Here is a 26,278-nt window from a genome sequence, read left to right as displayed (position 1 = left end):
AGGCCTGGCACCTGGCAGGTGCTTCCTGAATGTTGTTTGAATGAATTAGGTGAAAGAAGTAGGAAAAACCATTCCTGTTTGCATACTTATAGATGACTATTAACATTTGCCTTTTTTTGCCAGACTTTTTAAAAACATGTTTTTCCAGTGGGGCGAGGTGGCTCACGCGTGTAATTCCAGCACTTTGGGAGGTCGAAGTGGGTAGATCACTTGAAGTCAGGAGTTTAAGACCAGCCTAGCCAATATGGTAAAATCCTTTCACCCCTAAAAATACAAAAAGTTAACCTGACATGGTGGCAGGTGCTTGTAATCCCAGCTACTGGGGAGGTTGAGGCAGGATAATGGCTTGCATCTAGGAGGTGGAGGTTGCAGTGAGCTGAGATGGTGCCACTGCACTCCAGCCTGGGTGACAGCAAGACTCCATCTCCAAAATAAATAAAAAATAAAACTTAATAAATAAAAACACATTTTTCCATATTTGAATATCTTGTCTATATAAATTTTTTTTTTTTGAGACGGAGTTTCACTCTTGTTACCCAGGCTGGAGTGCAATGGTGCGATCTCGGCTCACCACAACCTCCGCCTCCTGCCTCAGCCTCCTGAGTAGCTGGGATTACAGGCATGTGCCACCATGCCCAGCTAATTTTTTGTATTTTTAGTAGAGACAGGGTTTCACCATGTTGACCAAGATGGTCTGGATCTCTTGACCTCATGATCCATCTGCCTCGGCCTCCCAAAGTGCTAGGATCACAGGCGCAAGCCACCGCGCCGGGCCCTCCATTAGTATAATTTCATGAGCATTCCTCATCTCTCAAACATTTTTTATATTTTCAATGCTTGCATTTTGCTACATTGTGTTGAGTTCTTGGATCTCTTTTTACTTTTAAAAAATATATTTGGCTCTTTTAGATAATGTTACATTGAATTTATACATACATTTGTACATTGCCAGTTATTTCCTGGGAAGGAATTAACCTGGTAATCAGTGCATATGAACTTTTAGAATGGCTGTATATTTGTATACCCAGCTAGATATTTCTTGGTATTTCCTAGAAAGGAAATCTCTGGGTCGGGCTGGGCGTGGTGGCTCATGCCTGTAATCTAAGCACTTTGGAGGCCAATGCGGGCGGATCACCTGAGGTCGGGAGTTCAAGAGCAGCCTGACCAACATGGTGAAACGTCTTTATTAAAAAAAAAAAAAACAGAAAGAAATCCCTGGGTCAGAGTATGAGCATCCAGGCTCTTTGTATGTTGCTTATTGATTGGTTTGAGCTCATCAATAAAATTTTGATCCTTGTCTAGTCTCTGTGTGGCAAAGATCTTTCCCCAGTTTATTATTTGGCTCTTATTTGTGGGTGTGTGGGTGCGTGGGTGCGTGTGGGGGTGTGTATGTAAGTGAGAGAGAGAGAAAGAGAGAGAGAGAGAGAGAGGAGCAGTAATTTTTTAATTTTACTTTATGTTTGTGCTTCCTGATGAGGGAGAGTTGGCTGCATTTATGAGCTGATAGGAAGGCCAGAAGAGAGCTTAGCTCGCTCAGGCCCAGGAGAAGGAGGGATAGGTTAGTAGGCTGAAGTCCCTGAGGGCTGAGGAGGTGGGAAAATGCAGTGCTGCTCCTGAGGGACCTTCTGAGCTGGTGAGGACAGGAGGCAAGAGGGAGTTAAAAAGTCAGCAGAGGGGAGGGCTGCAGTCCCTTGGTGCTTCCTCCCTGGGAAGGAGCAAGTATGAACACTCTCACTGATGGACTATGCAGGGAGGGGAGAGCCTGGCTTAGGGTGAGTCCAGGCAGGGCCAGTTCAAAGCAGGCTGTCCACATACCTACCACAGGCCCTTGGTGATTGCTCTTCTCTCCGAAGCTCCTTGTCTTGTAGTTAGCAGGAGTGGCACTTTGAGTAAGTGTCCTTTCCTCTCCGGTCTGCCGCCTTTATCTTCCCTCTGGACAGCTCCTGGGGGTGCAGGCACTGACAGCTGCACAGAGTTGGCCACAGGACTGGGGGAGCCCCCTTCCATTCCAGGTGGGTGTCCACATACCCTGTGCCTACACTCTCGCCCACCACAAACCTACTCCAGCAGGAGCACCACAGCCTTTTGGGGTCATGCCCGTGCAGAGTGTGAGCTGGCAGATGGGGAGCCAGGTGGGCAGCACATGAGGGCAAAACAGGAACAGTGTCTCTCCTCACCTTCGCTGTTTGAAAGTCATTGTCCCAGGACCCAGAGACCCCCAACCCTCTGCGGCCATCACTGGCTCCTTTCCCTTGAGTTGGGGGTAGGCCTCTATCCATTGAGCCCACATGAGGTGAATGTGGCCTGAGGCCACTGTTACCTGAACTTACCAGACCCTCTCAGCCACCATGTTCTTTTATTCCTTTTTTTTTTGAGATGAGTTTCACTCTTGTTGCCCAGGCAGCAGTGCAGGTGCGATCTTGGCTCACTGAAACCTCCACCTCCCAGGTTCAAGCAGTCTTCTGCCTTACCCTCTCGAGTAGCTGGGATTACAGGCATTTGCCACCATGCCCAACTAATTTTGGATTTTTAGTAGAGAGAGGGTTTCTCCATGTTACTCAGGTGGGTCTCGAACTCCTGACCTCATGATCCGCCCCCCCCTTGGCCCCCCAAAGTGCTGGGATTACAGGCATGAGCCACCACACCTGGCCCATGTGATGTATTTCTTTATTTATTTTCTTTCTCTCTCTTTCACTTTCTTCCTTTCTTTCCTTTTTTTGACAGGATCTTGCGCTGTTGCCCAAGCTGGTGTGCAGTGATGAATCAGTCTCCTGGGCTCAAACCATCCTCCCACCTCAGCCTCCCAAGTAGTTGTGACTATAAGCACATGCTAATTTTTATATTTCTTGAAGAAACGGGATTTCACTATGATGCCCAGGCTGGTCTTGAACTCCTGGGCTCAAGTGATGTTCCTACCTTGGCCTTCCAAAATGCTGGAATTATAGGAGGGAGCCACCATGCCTGCTCTCTCTCTCTCTTTTATTTTTTTGAGACAGAGTCTTGTTCTGCTGCCCACTGCAGTCTCCTGGCTCATGTAATCCTCCTGCCTCAGGTTCTTGAGTAGTTGGAACTACCATGCCAGGCTAATTGTTTTATTTTTATTTTTTGTTGTGATGTGGTCTCCCTATGTAGCCCAGGCTGGTATTGAACTCTTGGCCTCAAGATTCTCCTACCTCAGCCTCCCAAAGTGCTAGGATTATAGACATGAGCCACCATGCCCAGCCTCTGGCTAAATTTTTATTTTTTATTTTTATTTTTTTTGAGACACAGAGTCTCGCTCTGTTGCCAGGCACCATGCTTGGGTGGGGTACAGTGGTGCGATCTCGGTTCACTGCAACCTCCGCCTCCCAGATTCAAGCAATTCTCCTGCCTCAGCTTCCTCGGTAGCTGGGACTACAGGCACAGGCCACCATGCCCAGCTAATTTTTTTGAATTTATAGTAGTGACAGGGTTTCACCATGTTGGCCAGGATCGTCTCAATCTCTTGACCTTGTGATCCGCCTGCCTCAGCCTCCCAAAGTGCTCAGATTACAGGCTTGAGCCACTGCATTTGGCCACATTCACTTGATTAACATGCCTCCTCTCCCCCTAGAACAATGCCTGGCCCAAAGTGGGTTCTCAGTATACGTTTATCAAGTGAATAAATGAAATTCAAAAGAACGGAGAGGCTGCAGCATTCCAGGCTTAGGTGACAGTGTGACTGGAACACAGGGTAAAACAAGATGAAGCCATGCAGGCTTGAAGAAGCCGTGATCACATGTGAGCTTGAGATGGGAAGGCCAGAGAACCAGCACAATGATGTCAAGATGTGAAGTCTCCTGTGTGCTTTGCATTATCTGCAAAGAATCCTTAACCAGCTCCTAGAGGGCCAGGTGGGTCTGCCCAACTGGGGAATGGCAGCTGAATCCAGCTGCCCAGCTGAAGAATGTACACCTTGAGTCTGCACTTAGATCACTAAGTAGGATCAAGAATTCAAGCCAAGGCGGTTGAATACCAGTGCCTCTGATAGAAATTTACCTTAAAATTCAATATCCCTCAAATGTCCTTGGAGGATGATGTTCTATCATCCTAGAACTCTCAGTGCTGCTTAAGCCCTGTTTAAATTCCCTTGATAAGGCCAGGTGCGGTGGCTTATGCCTGTAATCCCAGCACTTTGGGAGGCTGAGGTGGGTGGATCACGAGGTCAAGAGATTGAGACCAGCCTGGTCAACATGGTGAAACCCCATCTCTACTAAAAATGCAAAAAATTAGCTGGGTGTGGTGGTGCGTGCCTGTAATCCCAGCTACTCAGGAGGCTGAGGCAGGAGAATTGCCTGAACCCAGGAGGCAGAGGTTGCGGTGAGCTAAGATTACACCATTGCACTCCAGCCTGGGTAACAAGAGCGAAACTCCATCTCAAAAAAAAAAAAATTCCCTTGATTGTAATATCCCTTTCCCCACCTTTCTTTGGCCTCGGCTAAAGAGGAGCCTGAAGCTTTCATTAGATGACACTGACCTTTCACTAAAGGATCGTTCCTCAGACAGTTGGGGAATGTTCTTTTCCAGCCACCTGACTGGCGGTTGAATGGGTTTAATGGATCTAAGATGATGAGAGAGAAGGCTGGTTCTGAATGCATTTAGCCACCTTGTTTCCAGGACAATCATTTGAGTGAAAACCTTCTTGTCATGCTTGACCAGCCTTGTTAGAGGGAGCCAGGCAGGTGTGAAGTCCAGCACCAAGTGTGCGCTTGTGCACACACATACTTGTGACAGCAGAGCCTCATTTGAGAATATCCCTTCCAGGTCTCGGTTCTCAGTTAGTGGTAACCTGTCATCAGCACTGACACTTCTGACCTCTGTTGAACTTTTTTTTTGAGATGGAGTCTCACTTGGCTGTCCAGGCTGTAGTGCAATGGCATGTTCTTGGTTCACTGCAACCTCCAGCTCTCAGGTTCAAGCGATTATCCTGCCTCAGCCTCCCAGGTAGCTGGGTGTCTGCCACCACACCCAACTAATTTTTTTGTATTTTTAATAGAGGTGAGATTTCACCATGTTGGCTAGGCTGGTCTTGAACTCCTGACCTCAGGTGATCCACCTGCCTCAGCCTCCCAAAGTGCTGAGATTACAGGCATGAGCCACCATGTCCAGCAAGTAATTTTTAAATAAAACCAAAACAAAGGTTTTCTGATTCTGAAACTCTTAGAAAGTCCCACCTACAGAGGCAGCTCCCATCTCATCTGGTGAACTTTTGAAAATGGGGAAGATATTTTTTAAAAATTGATTTCTGTTTGGTATACATTACTGGTTAGAGGGAATGGACTGCTGGTAGTATTGTGAGTTCAAGCAGCTTTGGAACAAATTGCTTTCCCCAGATCTAAGGGCCTGTGCCAACCTGTACTTAGTTTGTTTTCTGGGTCTTGCTGTTGCCCAGACTAGACTTGAACGCCTGGCCTCAAATGATCCTCCAGCCTCAGCCTCCCAAGTAGCTGAGACAAATTGCTATGTGCCACTGTGCCCAGCTAAGATATTGAATAAAATAGCCTGGGCGCGGTGGCTCACGCCTATAATCCCAGCACTCTGGGAGGCCGAGGCAGGTGGATCACGAGGTCAAGAGATCGAGACCATCCTGGTCAACATGGTGAAACCACGTCTCCACTAAAAATACAAAAATTAGCTGGGCATGGTGGTGTGTACCTGTAGTCCCAGCTACTCGGGAGGCTGAGGCAGAAGAATTGCTTGAACCCAGGAGGTGGAGGTTGTGGTGAACCGAGATCACACCATTGCACTCCAGCCTGGGTAACAAGAGCGAAACTCCATCTCAAAAAATATATATATAGAATAAATTGAGAAGAGTGACTAGAAGACTAGGGGGCCTCACTCCATTATATACACCTGTTTATATGATTGGAGCTTAATATGAAAATGTAATTCCTGCTTCTCTGTACCTTGTCCTTCACAGGGGTTTCCCCCTAGAAGTCTCTGGTGTGTCTCATCCCAACCTAGCATCTGCTTCTTGAGAGGCTAAGCTAACACACCACTCCCCAAGCATGCCTGGGGCCAGTCTCTGAAATGTGGCCTGCCGTCTTCAGGAATCAGTCTCTGAAGTCACATACACAACTGCATCCACCCCCCCACCCTGCCCACACACCCACAGGTTTAATTAAGATCACATTTCAGTGGCAATTCTAAAATTGATGACTGAAGCATTGAATTTTCAGAACTTACCTGGGATCCTATAAGAGTCTTTGTGTAATAGTCTCAAGGCATGAAAACTTCCACTATGGTAACGAGACACCAGAAAGCATCTTCTTGTTTCAGGTACAGGAGGGAACCTACAAGCAAAGGGAGGTGAGCGCCCAGGCACAGACAGCTGCTACCACAGTCTCCACAGAGACTGTCTGCGTTAAGCCACTTTTTCTTTCATGGCCAAAACCATTTCTGGTTCAACAACAAAGAATAATAAGGACCTGGCTTGATGGCTCATGCATATTATCCCAGCACTTTCGGAGGCCAAGGCAGGAAGGTCACTTGAGGCCAGAAGTTCAAGACCAGCCTGGGCAACACAGCAAGACCCCATCTCTAAAAAGCAAAAATTAGCCAGGAGTGGTGATGCATGCCTGCAGTCCTAGCTTCTCTGGAGGATGAGGCAGAAGGATCACTTAAGCCCAGGAGGAGGAGGCTACAGTGACTGATGATCACACCACTTCACTCCAGCCTGGCAACAGAATGAGACCCTGTCTCATTAAAACAAAACAAACAAACAAAAGAGGCATTTCCTAAATCTGAAAAGGAAAGCTACTTTTCCCCACTTCCCTTTGGTTTTTGATCAAAGATGAAATTGTTTCCCAATGATCAACCAACCTCATTTAAAAAAATAGTTTTCATTTTAAGACTTTTGCAAATGCAGCTGATTGAGTTCCTCAAGAAGTTCCAAATAATCCAGATGGCTTAAAATACAGATGGCTTAAAACAGCTTTCCCAACGCCAGCCTGTTTCCAGGCTGAAGGAATGAAATGGGCTGTAGACAAGGGCACTCCGGAGGAGCTGTCTGACAGTGCTGTGTCTGCTGCATGCACAGTAGGGGAAGGGGACCACGTGTTTCAGTTGCTATGTTGTTCATAATGGAAATTAGTCAGTGATTTACATGCTGTCACTCTTCAAGAGGATACTTATCAATAGCCCTGCTATGGCTCCAAGTGGGCATCTGGATCAGGAGGATGGAAAGACAGAAGTGAGAGGAAGGCCTCCCTCTACTCAGCTGAAACCCAAAATCTCTACCCATGCGGAGAAGCTTATGAGCAAAACTCATGGGAAAACCCCTGAAGCCATTTCTCAGAATTGTATTTCTTAGATAAAACTATAATGAACTCATTTTGAATTCAATGGAAAAGCAGTCCTGGGACAGGTGGGAAGGGGATGTCTTTAGGCAGGGATGGGATGGAAAGGAGACAGGTGACCACTGGCAGAGACAGAGGAAAGAAAAACAGCACACACAGGCACAGACACCAAATCCAAAGCACTAGATTGTGCGAGAAGGCATAGAGTCTGAAAGCAGCAGAGCCTTTGAGGACATCACTTAAATTCACCAATATTCCAGATAATAGCCTGAATCGCAATCATCTAGACAAGGCTACAGTTGTGCTGCTAAAGTTCTGGGTGCTTCTGACACCAGGACCCTGAGTTTGAGGGGTTTCCAGCCTCCAGGAATTTTTAGATTGAGTATACAGTGTGAATGGTGAATTTAAGCAAAACGAAACTGTTTTACTGGGTAGGATCCTATTTACAGGTTTTTTTATTTTTGAGACAGAGTTTTGCTCTTGTTACCCAGGCTGGAGTGCAATGGCGTGATCTCGGCTCACCACAACCTTCACCTCCTGGGTTCAGGCAATTCTCCTGCCTCAGCCTCCTGAGTAGCTGGGATTACAGGCATGCGCCACCATGCCCAGCTAATTTTTTTGTATCTTTAGTAGAGACAGGGTTTCACCATGTTGACTAGGATGTTCTCAATCTCTTGACCTCATGATCCACCCACCTCGGCCTCCCAAAGTGCTGGGATTACAGGCTTGAGCCACCGCACCTGGCCCTTACAGGTTTTTTAAAAATGGAGACGAAGAGCAGCACCTTCTCAGGGCACACAGAGAAGCTGCCCTGTCCTCACCACCACAGAGACAACGACTTCCTGGAAACCATTAGGTTCAGGTCTTAACCAAATAACATTCCAGCTTAAAACTCTCTCTTCCTGTAATACTATCATTTCGGACACAAATAGAAAACCCTTACCTGGAAGTCAATACCTGGCATGGAACAGGAGCAAAAAGGTCTGTGGGCAGCCAAGACAAATGTCAGCACCGAGAACGCCAGCCCATGCATGGCTTATACAATTCCTAAGGTACACACGCAGAGCTTTTTTATTCTTACTTTATCCGTATCTTTTTCTTTTTTTTTGAGACAGGGTCTCACTCAGTCACCCATGCTGGAGTTTTGTGGTGTGTTCATGGCTCACTGCAGCCTCAACCTCCTGGGTTCAAGTGATCCTCCTGCCTCAACCTCTTGTGTAGCTGAGATTACAGGTACAAGCTACCACACCCAGTTAATTTTTTTTTTTTGAGATGGAGTCTCACTCTGCTGTTCAGGTTGGAGTGGAGTGGTGTGATCTTAGCTCCCTATAACATCTGCCTTCTAGGTTCAAGCAATTCTCCTACCTCAGCCTCCTGAATAGCTGGAATTATAGGTGTGTGCCACCACATCTGGCTAATTTTTGTATTTCTAGTGGAGATGGGGTTTCACCATATTGGTCAGACTACTCTCAAACTCCTGACCTCAGGTGATCTGCCTGTCTTGGCCTCCCAAAGTGCTGCTGGGATTATAGGTACGAGCCACTGGGCCTGGATTGTTGACAGATTGGTCTCTAAAACTATATCAAGCTGAAGAGGAAGACAAAGAAGGGAATGCTCGATACCCAAATCAGAATAGAATAAAGTAGTGGTTAGAAGAATAAGGTAGGGAGTCAAACTCCTTGGATCTGAATCTCGGTTCTGCCCTACTAGCTACTTAAGACTGTTTATCAGTAAAATAGAAATAACAGCACCTATTATTCTCAAAAGCTTGTTTCTGGATTAAATGACACAATCCACATAAAGTATTTAGCACAATACCTGGCACATAAGAACCACAGGTTTAAGTTGGATAAATGATAAGTTACTACCTCCACCACCATCACCACCAGTGTGTGCCTTGCTTAGGACTACTGATCTCAGACCAGAGAAACCTAACAGGAGAAGATGACTTTACTGATACTTTTCCCTGAACTTTCCTGAATTGCTAAGATCCATCATGAACAAACAATAACAATCAAAACAATCCCAAAAGGCTGTTCTGTCTTCAGAGATTACTGGTTTAACTTGAAATATTTAAATATATTTAAATACTTAAATATTTAATAGCCTTGTTCCACATCCAGTAATAAAAAGAGCAGTGACTATCACACTGTAGTGAGTTCACTGTTATAACTGTGGGTAACCATTTAAATTCTTACTAAACTCTTTAGACCAAATGGACTTCCCTTTTGGATAATGATAATGTAACTAGACACATAAGCACACTGGGGATTTTGCCACTTTCAGTAGTCCCCCTCCTGAGCAGGTGGGTCACTTGAGGTCAGAAGTTTGAGATCAGCCTGGCCAACATGGTGAAATTCATTTCCAATAAAAGTACAAAAAAATTAGTCAGGGGTACTGGCATGCACCTGTAGTCCCAGCTGCTTGGGAGGCTGAGGCAGGAGAATAGCTTGAACATGGGAGGAGGAGGTTGCAGTGAGCTGATACTGCATCACTGCATTGCAGCTTGAGTGACAGAGCGAGACTCTGTCTCAGAAAAAAAAAATCCAAGTGTGGAGTATATCTACTGAGCTGATTCTTGCTACCCATTTAACTAATTCTCTTTACCAAAATGAAGAAAGAGAAATCATTATTATGTCCAACTTGATTTCAAAAGAAGAAACCATTAAAAACACTAATGAAAAGGATATGTCAAAAGTGTCGTTAACACCTAATATATCAGACCTTGAAGTTAGTCACTTACTATTCATTAGTCACCTCTTACTATTAGAAATTTCACAATCTTTTATTACTTAATTCTGCAGACACATCTATCTCTTCCATATTACATACTGCTTTAAAATTCACTGAAGAATTCAATATTCAATACATACAACTAGCCCTCTTCCTATCATAGCTGTGTCACATCAAAGAAGGGAGCAAGCAGAGTTTTCTGCAGGCAGACCATCAGTGTTACTATAACAAAAAACATCATGTAATGGATTACTAGCGGGAGTTTATGACTTCCCTCTGCTACAGTCCAAAGGTCCTGCCTTACAGATTAACATGATATAGAAAACATCTGGTAACCCAACAAAGAACTTCGAGCAGGACAGGCTTCTACACCAAAGAAACCTGACAAAGCACGTACACTCTACTCACAAGACCTAAGAGATCATTCATTTCTGCAATAATTCTCAAGCTCAAGAATCTTCTTTCTTAACACAAGACAGATTTAAAGGATCAAATAAGAAGAAGGGGCCAGGCATGGTGGTTCACACTTGTAATCCCAGCATTTTGGGAGGCCAAGGTGGGTGGATCATCTGAGGTTAGGAGTTCAAGACCAGCTTGGACAAGATGACAAAACCTCATCTTTATTAAAAATACAAAAATTAGTCTGGGTGCAGTAGCTTACACCTGTAATCCCAGCGCTTTGGAAGGCTAAGACAGATGGATCACCTGAGGTCGAGAGTTGGAGACCAGCGTGACCAACATGGAGAAACTGCATCTTTAGTAAAAATACAAAATTACCTGGGCATGGTGGCGCATTCCTATAATCCCAGCTACTCATGAGGGAGGCTGAGGCAGGAGAACCGCTTAACCCAGAGGTGGAGGTTGTGATAAGCCAAGATTGTGCCATTGCACTCCAACCTGGGCAAACAAGAGCAAAACTCCATCTCAATAAAAAAAATTAGCTGGGAATGCTGGCACGCACCTGTGGTTCCAGCTACTAGGGAGGCCAAGGCAGGAGAATTGCTTGAATGTGGGAGGCAGAGGTTGTAGTGAGCTGAGATCACACCACTGCACTCCAGCCTTGGCGATGGAGTGAGACTCCATCTCAAAAAAAAAAAGGAAAAAAATGTTAAGTCTTGGAAGTTCTTAGTAGCAACCAAAACAATAAAGAAATTACAGCCCATTGCAAAGGAGAGAGATAATAAAAATCTCAAAAAAGTACAGTAATCCAAATGATCAATGTTATTCTAATACTCTTTCACAAAGCCAGATAAACTTTGCACTGAGTGTCTGTGACACATACTAACCCAACCATTAACACACTAAGAACACACGACCTCCTCTAGAGTGTCTGTCCACTGAAATGGCTGGTGAGTGTCAAAATGAGCAGCTGCTGCCCACTCTCACCTTCACTGGAGAGGTGGTTTCTGTGGGGTGGTTTCTGGGGTGTCTGCGGATTTGGCAGTTATTCTGGCTAGGCCTTTGCAGTCTGTTGTTCAGTTGGGGCTTCTTGACAGTGGCTCCATAATCATTTCTCCCAGAATCAACCTTCTCAGCAGTTGTTTTGCTTAAAAGCTGATTAAGACACGTCAAAGAGATTAATGCTCTTATCAAAGCACATAAATATCATCTAGAAAAAGTCCCCTTCTGAGCGCAGTTTTCTAATTTACCTAAGATGATAATCTTAAATAGTGTGATTCTTCTCAATAAAACATACCGAGGAGCTGCTGGCATCTGGTAGGAACTGTCCAAACTCTGCCAACAAATCTTCCTGGTTTTTAAAGAGACAAGCCACCTGGGCATACACCACCTGCTCCATCAATGCTGAAGTGTAGTTTCCTCCAGCTGCCTTGGCATTTCTCTGCTCTTTCCAAGGAATTGCAAATGAAAAGAGATCCTGTTAAAGGGCTACTGTTCTGAGTCATTCATCTCTGCACTTTCTGGATCACTGTTATCTACTTAAGCTGCATGTAAGAAGAAAGTCTATATTCTTAGCACCCATTTTGAGTGCAGACTTTCAAGTTGAAAAAAAAAGTGGAAGATGGTGGATGACAATTCCTTTAGAAACTAGGGCAGTAAATTTTCGGGGGGATGGAGTTTCACTCTTGTTGCCCAGGATGGAGTAAACTTGCCTCAGACTCCCAAAGTGCTGGGATTACAGGGGTGAGCCACCATGCCCAAACCAGGGCAGTAAATATTAATGCCCAGGGGACTACTACTAACTGAAAAAACCTTCAAGAAATCTGTCCTCCTTCTGTAGATTAACTAGACTATACAAAGCACAATCTTGTGGGGTAGTGACTTTAAAAATCCTGACTGAGGTTGGGCCTGGTGGTTCATGCCTGTAATCCCAGCACTTTGGGAGGCCAGGGTGGGAGTATCATCTGAAGTCAAGAGTTTGAGACCAGCCTGTCCAACATGTTGAAATGCCATTTCCCTCCTAAAATACAAGAATCACTTGAACCTGGGAGGTAGAGGCTGTAGTGAGCCGCCATCATGCCATTTCACTCCAGCCTAGAAAAAAAGAGTGAAACTCTCAACAACAAAAAAATCCTGACTGAACGTTGCAGGGCAATCAAGTCAGGCATATAAAACAGGCTTTATAGGCTGGGCACAATGGTTCGTGCCTGTAATCCCAGCACTTTAGGAGGCTGAGGACAAATCACAAGGTAAGGAGTTCAAGACCAGCCTAGCCAACATAGTGAAACTCCGTCTCTACTAAAAATACAAAAAATTAGCTGGGCGTGGTGGCAGGTGCCTGTAATCCCACTTACTAGGTAGGCTGAGCAAGGAGAATCACTTGAACCTTGGAGGCAGAGGATAGAGTTAGCACTGCAGCCTGGGTGACAGTGCAAGGCTCTGTCTCAAAAACAAAAAGCCCAAAAAACTGGATTTATAAACATGCATGATAGTTTCTGACTGGTTAATTTCCAGTACAAATAATGAACAAAATACTGGTTACTTAAGTTGTTCTTGGACTAGATGCCCTAAGAGGGTCTAGGAGGTCTGGGGAAGTGAAAGTATCATTTTTTCCGGCCCCATCCTGCCTCAGAGTATTTACTTTATATGTTCACAAAGCACATAGCAGAGGGAGGGTGCGATTACCCAAAACAGCCTGTGGTTATAATTTTCATACCTTAGTTAACATACGTCAGCTAACAACTGTCTTGCAGCAAGGTCAGTGAAAGCTGGTTACCTATCCCTAGGTGTGACTGCTCTTCTCTGAGACATATACATTTCCCTATTACAGTTTCGCTTTTCTTGGAGTTTACCCAAAGTTTGCAGCAGCCTTGCTGCTGATCCCCCAGCGGGGTGGGCTACCCGGCTCTCTTCACTTGTTTCCTTGCTAGTTTCTGTAAAGCAAACAAAACATAATACGTATACTGACACCGAAGACTCCTGTGAGGAAGGTAAAAATGGATGTTGTGCTTTGATGGGGCTGGTTGAAAAAGGATATAGAAATAAATATGTTTTTGTTATTTTAATACTAAGTTTATAAGCTATTTTGCAACATTAAAGTGTAACTACTGAGTATATAGTGTTAATGCAGAATTAAATCACATGCAACCAAGTTAAAAAATATACATTTTCAGGACTTAGTAAAGTGCTAAGCCCACAGCAATAATATGTTTTGGTACACAGCCATCACTTTACAAGAGAGTGAAATTTCTAAGGAAAACATCAATATTGCTAATGCGCATTTTCGCAAAGACAGAATCCAGAGTGAAGCTTCAGGCCTAAAATATCTGCACAGTCTTTAAAAACTATGTATGGCTAGGCGCGGTGGCTCATGCCTGTAATCCTAGCACTTTGGAGGCCAAGGCGGGTGGATCACCTGAGGTCAGGAGTTCAAGACCAGCCCGACCAACATGGTGAGACCCCGCCTTAAAAATAAATAAATAAAGACTGTACATTAGTCAATATTATATAAGCCAATATAGAGAGTAAATTTTATAAAATTCCTCTGAATCACTTAGCTTTGCTGTACTTTATAATATTTATGTAGCATTTAATGTCCTTAGACCAATATTAAATAAGTTTCCAAGAATCCACACCAATGAGGGCAGGGATCAAGAAGAACTAAATAAGTATCAGGGAAAACAGAGGACAGATCTATTACTGCATATGGCTGTGTCTTTCAAGGGTTTATTGCTCATTCCCGCCTGCAAACTTAAGTAGGCTGCTATAACCAAATACAGATTTAACATCTCTTCAGAGTTACCTCCCTTTATTATTTCCTGAACTCAATTTTATATAAATGTAAAATTAGAAGACTTGAAACCTGAATACTTTCTGCAACAATCACACATTTTAAAAGTAACATTCAAGTGGTCAGAGATACAAGGTTAGCTGGGAACACAAACTTCACCTCTCCGCAGATGCATCAAGAGTTTCAAAGCACCAGAAACCTACCACACATACTCAGCAGAAAATATGAAAACACTGATAATTCATTCACAGTTACAGTTTTTCCTAAAGTTTATAAAGATTGCCCCAAAAAGGAGCATGTGTTTTACTGAGGATGATGTGAGTCAGTTCAGCTATTCATAAACAGGAACTAACAGATGAAGGTAATAAAAATGTTATAGGCATGAGCTGGGCATAGTGGCTTGCACCTGTAATCCCAAGACTTTGGAAGGCCAAGGTGGGAGAATCACTTGAGACCAGGAGTTTGAGACCAGCCTGGGCAGCACAGTGAGACCCCATCTCCAAAAATTAAAAAGAATTTAAAAAGATTGAACTGTAGACATATTACTGGGCCAATTTACTGTACAAACCTGTAGCCAATCATATGTGTGCTGAATAGAGAGTTCAAAAGGAAACAGCCAAGAAATGGATTTTAAGGTTTATTTTGTATGAAATGGCCCTTCAGTCCTGATAACATTTGAGTGGCATGCATTCATACAGTCCACAAACATTTGAGTATATTCTTCTCTGGATCAGGCACTGGTGCCAAGATAGAAAACATAAGCAAATTTCACAAAACAAAAACAAAGAAAAACTGTGATTTGACACCTAGTATCTCAGGTTAAAAGTTGTACCACCATGACTGACGAGCTGCAGCCAATATTTCCTGCTAAAGATAAACTTTTTGACCCAAGAAAAGGAGCTGAATACCACCTTCAGCCTCTGAAACTGGTGCTGTCCTGGCACTAATGAAACTGGTGGGGCTGCCCAGCTGTTGGGTGATGATGGCTGCTATGAACTGATGCTATGGTGGGCCCATAAATGCCAGAGCTCTCTGGCACAGCTGAAACCTGGAATGAACAACATACAGACAGGAAACTTCAAGGCTTGTACATTCTTCCCCAAACGTGTCTGAATAACTAACACAAATGCACAGTGATAATTAACTGGAAACCCAAATTTCTGCTGGGCATGATGGCTCATACCTGTCTCACCCACATGGGAAGATCACCTGAACTCAGGAGTTCAAGGCTGCAGTGAGCTATGATCATGCCGGGGCACCCCAGCTTGGGCCACAGAGTTAGACTGTGCCTCTAAAAAGAGAAAAAAAGAGGAAAGACTGCCTGGGCAACACAGTGAGACACCATCTCCACAAAAATAAAAAACTGGCACCTGTGGTTCCACCTACTCTAGAGGCTAAAGGAGGAGGATTGCTCAAGTCCCAGAGTTCAAGGCTGCAGTGAGCTATGGTCATGCCACTGCTCTCTGGCCTGGGTGACAAAGAGAGACCCTGTCAGAAAAGAAAAAAAAAAAAAAAAGAAAGAAAGAAAAGAAAAAAACTCAAACTTTCAAAAACGAAACTGGAGAAATAAATTACAGCCCACCCATGTTATAATAGGATTATTTGTAGCTATTAAAAATTATATTGTTTAGCTGGGCACAGTGGCTCATGCCTATAACCAGCATTTTGGGAGGTCTAGGCAGGCAAATCATTTGAGTCCAAGAGCTCGAGATCAGCCTGGCCAACATGTCAAGACCCTGTCTCTACTAAAAAGACCAAAAAAATTAGCTGGACATGGTGACACGTGAGGTCACGGCTGAGGCACGAGAATCACTTGAACCTAGGAGGTGGGGGTTGCAGTGAGCTGAGATCATGCCATTACATTCCTGCCTAGATGATAGAGCAAGACTCTGTCTCCAAAAAGAAGAAACAAGAATTATATGGTTTATCTCAAACTATCTGTTGTAAAGGATGAGTATTTTTCTTAAAATTCCAATCCACCAAGGACTACAACTTGTATAAAAATCCAATAAAAATAAATTATTGTCAAAGTGAAATAAAAAATACATAAACCTGTAATTTTCTTTTCTTTTCTTTTTTTTTTTTTTAAGACAGGGTTTCACTCTTGTTACCCAGGCTGGAGTGCAATGGTGCAATCTCGGCTCACTGCAACCTCTGTCTCCTGGGTTCAGGCATTCTCCTGCCTCAGCTTCCTGAGTAGCTGGGATTACAGGCATGCACCACCATGCCCAGCTAATTTTTTGTATTTTTAGTAGAGATGGGGTTTCACCATGTTGACCAGGATGGTCTCGATCTCTTGACCTTGTGATCCACCCACCTCGGCCTCCCAAAGTGCTGGGATTACAGGCTTGAGCCACCGTGTCCGGCCTAATTTTCTTTTCTTTTTATTGAGATAGGGTCCCACCCTGTCACCCAGGCTGGAATGCAGTGGTACAATCATGGCTCACTGCAGCCCTGACCTCCCTAGATTCCGATGATCCTCCCACCCCAGCCTCCTGAGTAGCTGGGACTACAGGCACGTACCACCAGGCCTGGTTACTTGTCATTCTTTTTGTGGAAACAGGGTTTTACCATGTTGCCCAGGCTGGTCTCGAACTCTTGGGCATGCAGTCCACCTGCCTTGGCCTCCTAAAGTGCTGGGATTACAGGAATAAGCTACCGTGCCCAGGCTGTAACTTTCATTACTGAATTTTACAAATAAAAAATGATAATGTCCAATTACTAGAACAGTTTCTAAATGCTCTCAATTTCTATACTATGTCATTATAGACTAGTAACACAGGATACAGATTCGCCATTTGTAAGCCACACTTTCAGTAGCAGTAATATAGATAGCTATATTTTAACTTCAAAAAAAGGTTCATAATCCACAGGTTGAATGTATTCACGTACTGTATACAGATTAAACCTTTAAATCATTTTTAAAGCACACTACAGTGGGTGACAGAGCAAAACCCCATCTCAAAATAAATAAAAGCATATTATGAAGCAGTATGATAAAAAGATTTTAAACCCTAGACAACTAATATATAGTAAAATGTTAGCATTTAATCTTGTGGTTACAGAATTAAAGACGACTTTTACTTTGCTGCTTTTTTCTTTGTTTTTTGAGACAGTCTCACTCTGTCACCCAGGCTGGAGTGCAGTGGCATGATCTTGGCTACTGCAACCTGTGCCTCCTGGGTTCAAGTGATTCCCCTGCCTTAGCATCCCAAGTAGCTGGGATCACAGGTGCCAGGACCATGCCCAGCTAATTCTTATATTTTTAGTAGAGACAGGGTTTCACAGTGTTGGTCAGGCTGGTCTCAAATTCCTGACCTTGTGATCCACCCACCTTGGCTTCCCAAAGTGCTGAAATTACAGGTTTGAGCCACAGCACCCAGCCTATTTCCTTTTTTAAAAAAACAAAACAAAACAAAGTGTGGCTTGGGTACAGGGCTCATGCCTGTAATCCCAGCACTTTGGGAAGCTGAGGTGGGCAGATCACTTGAAACCAGGAGTTCAAGACCAGCCTGGCTAACATGGTAAAACTCCGTCTATACTAAAAATATAAAAATTAGCCAGGCATGGTGGTGTGCACTTGTAATCCTAGCTACTCGAGAGGCTGAGGCACGAGAATCACTTGAACCCAGGAAGCAGAGGTTGCAGTGAGCTGAGATCATGCCACCGCACTCCAGCCTGGGCAACAGAGTGAGACTCTGTCTCCATCAATCAATGATGGAGCATTCTAGCCAAGGCAACAGAGCAAGGCTCCATCTCAAAAAAATAAAATAAAATAAAATAAAATAAGGCCAGGTGCAGTGGCTCACTCCTGTTTTCTCAGCACTTTGGAAGGCCAAGGCAGGCAGATTACCTGAGGTCAGGAGTTCGAGACCAGCCTGGCCAGCATGGTGAAACCCTATTTCTACTAAAAATACAGAAATTAGCTGGGCGTGGTGGAACACGCCTGTGATCCCAGCTACTTCGGAGGCTGAAGCAGGAAAACTGCTTCAACCCAGCAGGTGGAGGCTGTAGTGAGCCAAGATTGTGTTATTGCATTCCAACCTGGGCAATAGACCAAGACTTTGTCTCAAATAAAATAAAGTAGGCTGGGTGTGGTAGCTCATGCCTGTAATCCCAGTACTTTGGGAGGCTGAGACGGGTGGATCACCTGAGGTCAGGAGATCGAGACCAGCCTGGCCAACATGGCGAAACCCCATCTCTACTAAAAATACAAAAAATTAGCTGGGTGTGGCAGGGGGTACCTTTAATTCTAGCTATTTGGGAAGCTGAGGCAGGAGAATCCCTTGAAGCCAGGAGGCAGATGTTACAGTGAGCTGAGACTGCACCACTGCACTCCAGCCTGGGCGATAAGAGTGAAAGTCCATCTTAAAAAAATAAAAATAAACAAACTGATGTATTACTTTCATAATAAAAAGGGCAAAAACCAAATTCCTTCACTTCTACAAAACAGTAATAGATGAATGATCAGTGCTGGTCAGGACACAGAATGAGAGAAGTATACAATGCTTGAGGGAATTTAAATTGGTATACTTTCTAAACACAATTTGGTACCCCAGCAATCCCTTTCATAGGTTATTGAGAAACTCCTCTATGTCCTCAAACCTGCTGACTGGTTTGCAACAGGATAAGGAGTTTGCACCACAATGTAAACCAACTATGGCTGACCTTTGAATAACATGGGTTTTTGTTTCGTTTTTAAGGAGAGGGGGTCTTGCACTATTGTCCAGTCTGAAGTACAGTGGCTTGATCATAGCTCACTGCAGCCTTGACTTCCTGGGCTTGAGCAATCCTCTTACCTCTGTCTCCTGGGTAGCTAGGACTACAGATATACCACTATGCCTGGCTTATTTTTTATTTATTTTTTCAAATTAATTAATTATTTCTTTTTGAGACAAGTTTGCACTCTGTCACCCATGCTGGTATGCAGTAGCATATTCACTGCAGCCTCTACCTCCCAGGCTCAAATGATCCTCCCACCTCAATCTCCCAAGTAGCTGAACACAAGTGTGCACCACTATGCCCTGCTAATCTTTGTTTATGTTTAGAAGAGACAGGGTCTTGATATGTTGCCCAGGCTGGTCTCTAACTCAGGCTCAGGCAATCCTCATGCTTCCCCAAATGTTGGGATTATAGGTGTGAGACACTGCACCCAGCAACAATGCAAGTCAACTTATAAGTGGATTTTCTCCCACCTCTGCCACCCATGAGATGGCCAGACTAACCCTTCATCTTTCTTCTCTCTCCTACTCAGCCCGGATAACTTTTGTATTAGTAGAGACCATATTGGCCAGGCTGGTCTTAAACTGACTTGTGATTCGCCCTTCTCGGCCTCCCAAAGTGCTGGGATTATAGGCATGAGCCACTATGCCCAGATTTTATTTTTACTTTTTTTTCTTTTTTTATAGAGACAGGGCCTTGTAATGATGCCCAAGCTGATCTCAAAACTCCTGGCCTCAAATGATCCTCTCCTTTCAGCTCTCAAAGTGCCATGATTACAGACATATCTTAATAAGAACTCCAGTTTAATACTCATACTGAAATGTAAAGCCACAAGATGGTTTTAAGCAGAGAAATGACAATGGTATGACTTAGGTTTCAAAAGAATCACTTGGACTGCTGTGTTGAGAACAGATTTAAGAGCCACAATAACAAAGCAGGAAGCCTCACTGCAGCCTCAAAGTCTTGGGCTTAAGCAGTCCTCCCATGCCCCAGCCTCCCTAGTAGCTAGGACTACAGGTGGGCGCCACCATGCTTGGCTAATTTTTATGATTTTTGTAGAGATGAGTTCTTGTTATATTGCCCAGCCTGGTCCTAAATTCTTGGCCCCAAGCTATCCTCCCATCTCAGCCTCCCAAAGAGCTGGGACAAGTCGACTCACTCGTCCAGCCCATGTATAACTTTTCACTCCCTCAGAACTTAAATACAAATAGCCTATCATTGTCCAGAAGCTTTACCAATAACACATATGGTTGATTAGTATGTATTTTGTGTATTTGTGCCTGCACTGAGCCATGATCACATCACTGCACCCCAGCAGGGGCCACAGAGCAAGACCCTGTCTCCTTAAAAAAAAGTTATACATGTGGTTTTGACTGCATGGAGGGAGGGTCAGTGCATCCACCCTCACACTGTCCAAGAGATAGCTGTATTTCTCTAAAATGATGTTTAATTCAACTGCTTTTCTTTTTCAAATAAACAGCAAAACTGTCTTAATAAGTGTGTTGATTTAAATTCTGGCACAAGATTCTTATTTTGTCATAAATTACCACTAAATGCACTAAGAGAACATCAGAATGTTCACAACAGCTCCTTTGTAAAAGCAAAAACCTGGAAATGGCTCAATAGTCCAACAGTAGAATTGACAAATAAATTGAATATATGCATATAGTTTATACCAGAGTGAAAATGGTACAGTTACAGCTAACTATATAAATATGGAGTTTTTTTTTAAAAAGTGAGCCAAAGAAGAAAATGTTTCCATTTATATAAAAATTCAAAAATACCAAAACTAGCTGGGCACAGTGGCTCAAGCCTGTAATCCCAGCACTTTGGGAGGCCAAGGTGGGTGGATCATGAGGTCAAGAGATCGAGACCATCCTGGTCAACATGGTGAAACCCCATCTCTACTAAAAATACAAAAAATTAGCTGGGCAGGGTGGTGCATGCCTGTAATCCCAGCTACTCAGGAGACTGAGGCAGGAGAATTGCCTAAACCCAGGAGGCAGAGGTTGCGGTGAGCCGAGATCATGCCATTGCACTTCAGCCTGGGTAACAAGAGTGAAACTCTGTCTCAAAAAAAAAAAAATACCAAAACTAAACAATTATGTTAGAGTTTTTTTTTTTTTTGTCAATAAAGTCAAGGGAATGATAAACACAAAGTTTAGATGAGTGGCTATCTCTGAAGGGAGGGGAAAGAAGGGATCAGAGAAGGATACACAGGGAACTTCAAAGGCCACAATGACATTCTTTTTTCAAAAACTTGTATGGTGAGGATACAAGTTATTTTTTTTTAACCTTACACATACTCCACAATTTTTTAATATCTCAATATTACAAAATGTTTTCTAATTGCCCAAAAATCACTATTCCTCCTCCCTCACTCTAGTTCCTTGGTTGTGTGGCGCTGAGAACCCTACAGGGTTGTGGGGTATCCCTTATGCTGTGCTGATGTGCAGTATCTGAGAAATAGAGACAGGACACAGAAGTACAAGGAAAACACAGCTGGGTTCAGCGGGGCCACGCCATGTATAAGTGGAGTCAGGTGAGGCCCTGAATGTCCAGAAGCGTCAGTATTATTGGGTTTAGGTTGGGGCAAGGTAGTGAGTGAAGCCATCTTTAAGGATAGTGATAGGATCGTGAGCCATAAAATAAGGGGTCCATCCCCATTAGATCACCTAGGCCAGAAGGTGAACAGTGTGCAGCAAGGGGTCCATTCCCATTAGCTCATTGAGGTAAGGAAGTGGGCCATGTGCAGTCAGGTGCCCACCCCCATTAGGTCACCAAGGCATGGAGGTGGGCCGTGTGCAGTGAAGAGGGTGCAGTGTGCAATACCTCTATCTATAGGCAAGCTACCTTAAAAAGATTTATAGGAGGATGCTTAAAGTTACACAGCAGTGACAGAGCTGTCAGGGTTACTGCCACCTGCTGGCAGCTTCCAGTGGGTTCTATAGGAAGATGCTTTTCGAGCAGCACAGTAACAAGAGCTGATAAGGTTCACAGTCTCTAAGGTGCGATTATCCAGAGGGGTTTTGAGCCCTCAGATGCTCAAGGGATTGCTGGTCTGAGGGCAGCCCTCCACAAGAACTGGAGCAAGGTCCTACAACTCCCTTATCAAGAGGAGTGGCTCTTGCCCCAAGCCTGTCATACAGAGGGTATCTTACGATATTGAACACTGCTGCCTGGGCCATGGATTCTTGTCCTGGTATAATAACTGTTTTCCCTTAAATCATGCTCTGCCCTGTATCTGCTCCAGACATTCGTCCGACTATAAGCTGCTTATTCCTTAATTCATGCTCTGTGCCATGTCTACTCTAGGCATTCCTCTGATTACGAACTAAGATATTATACATGTATTATATATACACACACATACATATAAAACTATATCTTATAACTATAATTATATCTTATATATAGTTATAAAATAAAGTTATATACATAAAACTATATTTCCATATATATGATATATAGTTATACATATATCTTATAGCTATATATCCATATATATATATGGAAATAACTGAGTGGTAAGATATTCTTTAGGTACTCATTCTATGAACTAATATATGATTACATATAGAGGATTATATAAAGGGAAATAACTGAGTAGTAATACGATAAATGGAGACATTCTTCAGATCTTAATTGTGCCAGGATTCTGCTTAGCTCTCCCTTCTCAGTGCCTATATGGGGGTTAATCTCAGGTTGACTCAAGCTTACCTGGTAGCTCGGTGTTAGAGTACTGAATTCCCAGGGCTGACTGCATGGTCTCTGCCACTGCTTCATTCACAGGAGGGGTGGGGGCAAGCACCCGGTGCCGGTGAGGAAAGCCTCTGTGCTGCCAGGGATTTGACACTGCTGGGCTGCATACGACAGTGACTCCTGGTCATCCAAATGCCGCTTCATTCTGCACTCAAGCAAAAACCAAAAGCGATAGCATGCAAGTCAATTCTCACTCCAGTATGATGGATGCAACTTAGGACCAGTCACCCACATTTAGTAGACGCTTGACTCCCAGAACTAATAACATTGAGCTAGAAATGCACAGGCACTGATGAGGGTAGCAGAGATGCAGGTCCTAAGTGGTCTAATTCTGGGTTGTATTTTGGACATAGAGCAAGTAAGATTTGCTGATGGATGGCATATGAAAAAGACGGTAAAGAGTCAACAATGCCTCTTAGCTTTCCAAGAGGAGACACTGAGTGGAGACCTTGAGTGGCACACGAGACATATTAGTCTACAGTAGAGGGAGAGATTCCACTTAGAGTCACCAGTGTTGCTTGGATTTTAGAAAGATAATATGGTACATATAGTATATCATCTGTCTCTCCCAGCTAAGGCTGGGGCAGCTCCCCATAATCAAGCAGTCACATTTCTGCATCACGCAGGACAGCCTGGGTTGGGTTGCCCCACAAAATTAGTTGTGGAACTAGATTTACCAAAAAATAAAAAAAACCTTTTCATTTCAGAACTGCAAATAAGGATTGTGGACCTGCATATTCTCCAATAGCCCGCATGTGAGCAAGCTAGCCCTGGAGGACACCAAGAGGACTCGTGAAGGGTCCACTGTCATGCTGGGAAATATGGGTAACATACAAGCACACAAGACAGAGAAGGGGTAGGGAAAACAAAAGCAAAAGGAGGGGCAAATAAGAAATATATCAGTTAGAAATTGCCACCAATGACTGGGCATGGTGGCTCACATCTGTAATCCTAGCACTTTGGGAGGCCGAAAAAGGAAGATCTCTTGAGCCCAGAAGTTCGAGACCAGCCTGGGCAACATAGCAGGACTTCATCTCTACAAATATGTTAACAAATTTGGCAGGTGCATGGTAGCACACACCTACAGTCCCAGCTGCTTGAAAAGCTAAGGTAGGAAGATTGCTTAAGTTCAGGTCGACACTGCAGTGAGCTGTGATCACGCCACTGCACTTCAGCCTGGGCAACAGAGCAAGACTCTGTCTTGAAATTTAAAAAAAAGGAAATTCTAACACATGCTACAACAGGGATGAAAGAAGCTAGGCACAGTGGCCCATGCCTGTAATCCCAGCACTTTGGGAGGCCAAGGTGGGTGGCTCACAAGTCAAGAGATGGAGACCACCCTGGCCAACATGGTGAAACCCCATTCTACTAAAAATACAAAAATTAACAGGGTGTGGTGGCGTGTGCCCATAGTCCCAGCTACTCATGAGGCTGAGGCAGGAGAATCGCTTGAACCTGGAAGGCAGAGGCTGCAGTGGGCAGAGATCACACAACTGCACTCCTGCCTGGCGACAGAATGAGGCTCCATCAAAAAAAAAAAAAAAAAGACATTATGTGGCCAGGTGCAGTCAGTGGCTCCTTCCTATAATCCTAGTATTTTGGGAGGCTGAGGCAGGTGGATCGTCTGAGCCCAGGAGTTAGAGACCAGCCTGGCCAACATGGTGAAACCCCATCTCTACAAAAGTATGAAAGCCAAGGGTGGCAGCGTGCATCTGTAGTCCCTGCTATTCAAGAGGCTGAGGCAGGAGAACTGCTTGAACCTGGGAGGTGGAGGTTGCAGTGAGCTGAGATCACACCACTGCACTCCAGCCTGGGCGACAGAGCAAGACTCTGTCTCAAAAAAATAAAAATAAAAAGTATAGTGCCTAACACAGTACCTGTGACACAGTAAGTGCTCAATAAATATAAGCTTTTATTATTTAACGGGTGAGGTGGGTGTATTTTGAAAAAGCATACACTATGTAATTTTTCAAAGGCCTATAGAAAGTAAAGCTTAACAAACTCTTGACTGGTGGAATTGCCCAGAAAAGTAAGAAAGCCTTGAAAAGCACTATGCTATACTATTGATTGCCATGCACATAACCTTTTAATTCCAATTAAAATTCCCAGGTAGTAACATCTGCCATGCACAGCTGTCTTGTCTATTCACACAGAAAATGTAAACAGAATTATGCTTTGCCAGGAATCTTGTCAAATTACTATACACCTCTCTTCTTAAAAAAGAAAAAAAACTTTCTCTGTATGTAAATTATTAAAACCCTCTGAATTACAAAATTCCAAGACATAGGGTGGGGCAGATCTAGGCGCCCAAACTCCCAGCACGATCCAACAGTGGGTTCTGCCTCCTTGGCAGTGAGGCGGAAACCAGGAGGGGAGAGGGGGACAGACAAGCGGAGAAAGGGAGCAAGGGGACTGGCAGCACCGATCAGTACGACCCTCCAGCCAACCGGATCTTGAGGAGGTGGAAGAACTCAGACTTCACGCGCCCTCCCTGTCGCGCCCAGAGTCGACTCGCAGAGACCCCCTACCCGTCCCGGACCCCAGCAGCGCGGAGCGAGGCCTCATGCCCGAGGCCCCGCACACCCGGAGAGGAGAAGGTGTGATCGGCTGTAAACCGCCCTCAGCACGAAGCTGCCCAGTCCCTTTCTCCACAATTGCACGGGTGCGCAGGTCCTGCCTCAGAGGCGGCGCGAGAGCCTGTCCCACTCAACGTGCAAAGGGACTACACTCTCCTCCTGCCTCGCGGAGAGCCACCCCGCCTCGCCTCCCACCCGCCTCTCACAGCCACACACCTCCAGCCCATCTGCTCTGCGGGAAGCCAAGGAGGTCAGGCCCCCCCACCCCATACACACCCTAGAGTGCGGCGTTACCCGCCACCAGGCTCCCGGCCGACCCCGGCCCCGCGTGCTCTCACCGCAAAGCTGCTTCGGCCGCCGGTCACTGCACGTCCCTCTCTGCGTGAGCCGCGAGCTCAGCACGGAGGCCGCCAGAAGGGCTGGGGGCACAGGCCTACCGAAGCTGACTGGCAGCTACCTCTCCGCTAACGAAACGGTCACAGACCTGGTGCCCAGACTAGAAAGGAGGGAGGGAGGGAAGATGGAGAAAACCTCAACCACTTTTACCACCCGCCACTTCTCCGTTACCAGGGAAATACCGCCCCGCCCCGCAGAGGAAAAAAAAAAACCTCAAGCTTCGTTCCAACATTGGACACAATACCCATCCATCAAAGACTCAGCCAATCATCGAGCCTGCCTGCTGACTTCCCGCCCCTCCCCCTTGCTCACCTTCTCCAGCCCCTATGGGCGGGGAGCTTCCCTAACTCAACCCCCGCCTATTGAAAAAGTACCGCTGGAGCCCAGCCCCGGCCTTGGGGTGGGCGGGGAAGCAGGCAGCTCCATGTGTGCAAGGGATCTTTGGAAGCCGGCAGCTCCAGGTGTGCAAGGGGGCTTTGGAAGCCGGCAGCTCCCATGTGTGCAAGGGGGTTTTGCGAGCAGTCACCTCTATGTTTGCAAGGGCCGCGGGGCGAAGCCGCGGAGTTCCTGGGGGTTTCCGCACC

At 44.9% G+C, this 26,278-nt stretch overlaps 1 protein-coding gene across 8 annotated transcripts; it reads right to left on the bottom strand.

Annotated features, from left to right (window-relative positions):
• Positions 1–1,427: 1,427 nt before the first annotated feature.
• On the bottom strand, positions 1,428–25,893 carry LOC103787651 (paired amphipathic helix protein Sin3a-like). Of its 8 annotated transcripts, XR_013520433.1 has the most exons (7): positions 25,575–25,893; positions 22,681–22,867; positions 11,436–11,603; positions 10,827–10,946; positions 6,205–6,311; positions 1,816–1,943; positions 1,428–1,630 (listed from the first exon to the last, which is right to left on the bottom strand). XR_013520433.1 is itself a non-coding variant. In XM_078332968.1 (5 exons), exons 1-3 carry the CDS (start codon positions 11,845–11,847, stop codon positions 6,294–6,296), a joined length of 288 nt encoding a protein of 95 aa, XP_078189094.1. In that variant the 5' UTR covers positions 11,848–11,988; the 3' UTR covers positions 1,428–1,630; positions 1,816–1,943; positions 6,205–6,293. The 8 variants fall into 8 exon arrangements, 3 of the variants coding, with proteins under 3 accessions (XP_078189094.1, XP_078189093.1, XP_078189095.1); XR_013520431.1 differs by lacking the exon at positions 10,827–10,946; XR_004745619.3 differs by lacking the exon at positions 10,827–10,946 and having other exon boundaries at positions 1,820–1,943.
• Between the last annotated feature and the right edge of the window lie 385 nt (positions 25,894–26,278).

Source organism: Callithrix jacchus, chromosome 7 (genome assembly GCF_049354715.1).
Source record: "Callithrix jacchus isolate 240 chromosome 7, calJac240_pri, whole genome shotgun sequence".
Classification (NCBI taxonomy): Eukaryota; Metazoa; Chordata; class Mammalia; order Primates; family Cebidae; genus Callithrix; species Callithrix jacchus.
This window is presented reverse-complemented; position numbering and strand designations above follow the sequence as displayed.